This window comes from Tachysurus vachellii, chromosome 12, assembly GCF_030014155.1.
Source record: "Tachysurus vachellii isolate PV-2020 chromosome 12, HZAU_Pvac_v1, whole genome shotgun sequence".
NCBI classification, from domain to species: Eukaryota; Metazoa; Chordata; class Actinopteri; order Siluriformes; family Bagridae; genus Tachysurus; species Tachysurus vachellii.
Genome location: NC_083471.1, coordinates 9350298 through 9355749, shown reverse-complemented (window position 1 = coordinate 9355749; position 5452 = coordinate 9350298). Strand labels below are relative to the sequence as shown.

Here is a 5452-nt window from a genome sequence, read left to right as displayed (position 1 = left end):
GTTAAACATGCTGTAAAATCTCAGTTCAACATTATCTTTATTCTTATTTGAAGGGTTTTGATAACACACTTGTTAAAACAAAAGACGTTATAAAAGAGTTTATATAACGTGTGTCAAAGCAGCTATTTTTCCTTATAATCCTTTAAATTAAAACTTGCTAATTATTCAACAAGAGCAACAGGCAGAGTTACTAAACATTGTGCAACACAATTCAGATACCATATGCCAACTTACATTGCTTGACATTTTTATAAAAAAGGAGTGAAGCGTTTTTTGCCGCTTTGAGCTCATCGTAACCGAATGCCGGACCGCAGGTGCGACTCGAGCTACAGTACTGGGGGCGCGTGATGATGACGTGACAAGTGAGTGACTGATTGCCGTGAACGTCATGTATAGACTCTTAAAAGAGTCTAAATCTTAAACTTTCTTGTCTCTTTGAATTTTAAATCGCTCTGCATTTATATACATTTCTCCATTAAAACCTCAACGTGTGGAGAACACAACTCTCCACTAAAAAAGTGAGGGGGACGAATTTACTTTTTATAAAAAGTGCCCCGAGTAATCTATGCCCCTGGTTCCACCCATGTCATGTGGTTGGGTTTAATTCATGTAAAATATCATTTTAGGGAATGTGTGAATACGTCATGATTTCCTCATATGAACACTGTATGAGCTTCTGTAACTTAAATACTGGATAAGTCAGTATCCACACACACACACACACACACACACACACACACACACACACACACACACACACACAGATATATCTAGATATCAAAAGACAAAGTTACAGAAAATAGAAATTTTATTTTGCTTAAAAACAATCCATCATACAAAAAGCACCTAAACATGTACACATGGATAAAAAACCTACAAAAACCATGCTGAAACCTAAAAAAACACAAATACACATTTCTCCTGTTTCATTATGACTTGTAACTCTTTCCAATCCTGAATTTTACAAAATCGAACAGTATTTTCATCACATTCTATAATCACACAGTCATGTTTGAAAACTTTTTAAAGTCGTTAAAGTCGTAATGTTGTTCGTGTTACACACTGTTTGACTGGACATATAACTACACATTAAATAAAATTAATCAAACTGTACAGGTCTTAGGCTGATTAAATGGCTGAAAAATTGCACAAGATAATGATGAGTAAAATGAAGTATAAAGGAACTTTATGACTTGGGGTTGTTTTTCAGTCACATTGTGTCAAAAATGGTAGGTAAGGACCCAAATGCAGAACACAGGTGTTTCAGAACCATGTGTAGGCAGCCTCCTGGTCACATAAACCCCGGAAGTGAAAATCTAAGATGGCCGCTGACCCATAAATGAGCCTCATGAACCGGGAAATATAGGGAGAAGTGCATTAACCCTTAATCATCTGGCTTCTTACAATTAACACCGAGACATTATAGAAATCAATGTGTGCATTAACCCAGGGCTCTCAAGTTTTGAAGACAGGCAAGCACAGCCCGGTTCCTGCCGGGTTCCATAGAGACAGCTGTGTGGACTGGTACATTTTTGGTGCTGCGGCATATTAAATATATGATAAATAGTCAAAATGTTTTTCTGCGTGAGAAATACGATGTGTGACGGGAGAGCGTGAGAAAAGACCGAAATGCGTGACTGTCACTCTGTTAACCCTTAGTCACAGTGTGCATTAACCATTAATCATGGCTTCTCACAATTAATACGGAGACATAGAATTTTACCAACAGCTAGCAGCAGCAATAATCAGAAAACATTCCAGAGCAGTTAGAACATTGGTTGTGTTTTCTGGATGGTGCAGCACGTGGCCATGTCTGTGGGCTGAGGTACATGCTGTGATACTCACTGGGTAACAGACTGGTGATTGTGTTGTGGTAGAACTGTATTCTCATTATTTATCCAGTGTTCTATGAGCTTGTCCAGTTCTGGCCTTCTCAAACTCCACCACTGGCTGATTGTATACTGCTCCAAGTCCTGCCTGTGCTGTACAACTGCCTCCATTTCTTCCTTTTTCTTCAGCAACATTTCCACCACTGTGATGTTATTTAGGTTTGGCAAGCTCAGAGATTTTCTCTTTGATTCAGGTTTGTAGAGCTGTATGAGATTCTCCATTTCTAACATCTTCCTGAGCAATGGTCCTGCATCGCTGAAAGATCTCTGTCGGCTTCTCAGCTCTGTCACAGAACCATTTAGTTTGATCTGTAAAATACAAACTCCTGTTCAGTGTGTGTTCAGTTGATTCTTAAATATTTTTAAACATCTCTTAAAGATTTGATGATGAAACAGTTAGCTCTGTTCACACACATGCACATGCACACACTCACACACAGACACACAACCCTACAGTGCAGCACATCTTCATTACTTACAGTTTCCTCCAGCTCTGCTTTTTCCTTTTTAAGACGCTGTACAAGATGATTCATCACTACAATCACTACGATAATAAATGTGATCAGCAACAGAACTACAATCACTCCAATCCACCAAAGACTCCCTGGCTCCTTCTCTGTTTCCAGCTTGACCACTATAACTCACACACATGCACACACACAAGTGGTGTGACCTTAAAGGTACATGAGGTATGATATTTCAAATTTTTCAGGGTTAGGTATCTAGCGGTTATACCACTAATTTATTAGGCCACAATAACACTCATTGTATAAGCTGTTAGACGTACCGTTCACAGTGAGTGTGTATATATGAATGACTTCCTCATTCTTCCTGTCCCGGATAGAGTAGGTACCACTATCAGTCATGTTCACGTCTCTCAGTGTAATGTTTGGGTAACTGAGTGATGCTCTGTGTGTGTATTCAGGTTGACACTGTAGTGAGCGTTGAGTCACTGTACAGATCTGAGCACCGTATAAATCAGCTGAATCTCTGGCTTTATACATCACCTCCACTGGCTCTGGTATGGGCAAATCCATCACCAGAGCTTCACCAGGGTTTAACTGAACTAATGATGTCAAAGCTAAAATACAGAATAAAAGAAGGAAATTAAAGTGCAAGTAAATATACAAAAAAACTAAACTCTGAATGGTTGACAGTCAGGAGAACTTACTTTCAATGATGAGACGCACATCACAGGCATCTACACCATCACACACACATGTGTATAAGGCACGATTACTGTAGTCTACCGCAGTGATGGTGAGAAGAATCTTTCCCTTCAGGTACTGATCATGAGACAGTTCATATCCCTTCTCTGACCAGCACTTTGTCTTATTACACTGTGCCAGTTTATTGCCTGGATTATGGAACATGGCCCATGTGACAACACCAGGACATTTGTAATTGCATGATAGTGTAGCAGACTGATGAAGTTTTGCTGTTACAGAATTGGAGGCCAGTGTATTTGCTGAAAGAGACATAAACACATTCATCAGTCTTATTCTGAGAGATCAAACTCCTGAGCTAACACAACAGAAAAACTACAGCAGAAAACAAATAAATGACTAAAATATATTTTATTATTAGGAGGTTAAAAAAACCTCATATAGTAATTGGTTCTAAAACTTGATTTAATACTAGTTTAAGAGTATGGAAAAGTAAGGCTTTATTAAAGGTTAACATCAACGTCTGATCTCACTAATACACTTGTAGCTGAATAATCAAAAATACACATCATACTAGTGGTGACTGTCAGGAGGAACAGGACACTGTAATGAATGCTGCAGGCATGTCTCATGGTGGAGGAGACACAACACTGAGTGGAGTAAACCAGCAGAGGGATGCTGTAATGAAGGAGAAGGAACAGGACGGTTCTGATGGAGACCGGAACAGAGGACCAGAATGTAAATCAACTCCACACTGCATTACTGTATACCACAGCATTCTGACACAACGTTAGTAATATGTGGTTGACAAATATGAACACACATGAAGAGCATAACATTTCCATCGAAAACTAACGTTTAATGGTAATGTTTTAACTATGGAGTACTTAAAATTTATAGAATTACATTTTAATTCATAGTCTATAAAATCAGCAATAATCAAAGTTAAACAAATCAAAATAATTAGATATAATTTTGACCATTTGGATTTTATATTAATTAAAAAGTTAAAAGTATCTCTGCAATAAGTAAAGAGCTCAAATGTATAAGGAATAAAAATATTAGGTCAGATTTACTACATGTGCATTGCATTAGATTAATTAAACATCATGTATGATGATTACTAACTCAGTGAATTAAAGGTTTTTCCTCCCATATGAAATATTTCCCCATATCATTGTATCCCAGCTGATGTGGAGATGTTAACTCCATGCTCATGTTCACTCTGTTTGACTCACTGATCATTTCAGTGTCAGAACAAGACTCATTATTTTCATGGACATTTTCAGAGCTGTTTCTCAAAACAGACTGTAATTAAATCGTGTAAATGATATCAAACACATAAACATGAACTCCTAAAATGTTGTACTTTATGTAAGTATTTATTGTTTATTTAAGTGTTTACAGTGTACAGTACACATTCCAGGTACTTGACCAAACCCGGAAGTGCCGCTACTCAATCATACTGTTTATGTGTCAGTGTTGGACTTGTTATAAACACAGTATAAATATCATTACAGCTCCTCCTCCTCTTTACCTGCCCTTTACATTGTCAATAACAATATGATTGTACTAAAAACGTTTCTCTAACACGTATGATAAGACATTTATTGTGCTAATTTGTGTTGTTTATATTCTGAGCCGCCATTTTAAACCTCATCGTCTTCACCGCAGATTTTCACACCACACTACGAGTTCACTACAGTGAATTAACACGTGAAACACAGCTCACTGCTTTAAGCTGCAGTCTTTTTCTATATCATTGTAATATGTGTAATAAACTCACCGTGTAAACTTCACATTCCTGACGTTTCTTTCCGCTTTGCTCTCGCGCTGGAGCCTCGTCCACACTTTCGGTTTCCTTTTGTCTCGTGACTCTCGTGACGTCATCGCTAATCCCTGCGACTACACGATGACGTTTCTGGTTATATTTCCATACAAAGCTTGGAAACCCTCATCATCATCATTCAGCCGTTAAAATATTATATACTTGTTTGCACTTAATTACACAGTTTCAACATGTTTCAGGTTATTTAACAGCAGAGGAAAAGTTTGAAGTGTCTGATCTGATCTTCAAACGACGTCATGTTAAGGATAAATGTTTATTGCACTGAATTAAAGTGTGTATTATTGCAGTATTATTGCATTATTGTGTATTATTGAAGGCTGTGAACAAAGTCAGATAAATAATCAGCTGCATATTAGGTGTAGATGATCACTTGCTCCCTGCTCCCTCCTCATGGACCCCTCATTCCTTCCACGACAAAAACTGGACCACAATTTCAATCTCAATACATGATTAGAGTCATGGTTCAGTTCAGTTACATTTGTACAGCAGTTTTAACAATAAACATTTGCATAAAGCAGCTTTACAGAATCCTGGGTGATTGTGATTCA

At 37.7% G+C, this 5452-nt stretch overlaps 1 protein-coding gene across 1 annotated transcript; it reads right to left on the bottom strand.

Annotated features, from left to right (window-relative positions):
• Window positions 1-790: 790 nt before the first annotated feature.
• LOC132855024 (uncharacterized) lies at window positions 791-4945 on the bottom strand. Its single transcript, XM_060883735.1, has 6 exons — window positions 4842-4945; window positions 3630-3763; window positions 3061-3357; window positions 2677-2970; window positions 2369-2523; window positions 791-2198 (listed from the first exon to the last, which is right to left on the bottom strand). Exons 1-6 carry the CDS (start codon window positions 4943-4945, stop codon window positions 1842-1844), a joined length of 1341 nt encoding a protein of 446 aa, XP_060739718.1. The 3' UTR covers window positions 791-1841.
• Between the last annotated feature and the right edge of the window lie 507 nt (window positions 4946-5452).

What these genes read in the sequence shown, in the direction of transcription:
- LOC132855024 (XM_060883735.1), bottom strand. Translation starts at nt 4,945, where the DNA reads ATGACGTCACGAGAGTCACGAGACAAAAGGAAACCGAAAGTGTGGACG. An exon ending in CCTCCTGACAGTCACCACTA is followed by an intron (nt 3,358 to 3,629) that starts GTATGATGTGTA and finishes TGTCTCTTTCAG; the next exon opens with CAAATACACTGGCCTCCAAT. An exon ending in AAGCAGAGCTGGAGGAAACT is followed by an intron (nt 2,199 to 2,368) that starts GTAAGTAATGAA and finishes TGTATTTTACAG; the next exon opens with ATCAAACTAAATGGTTCTGT.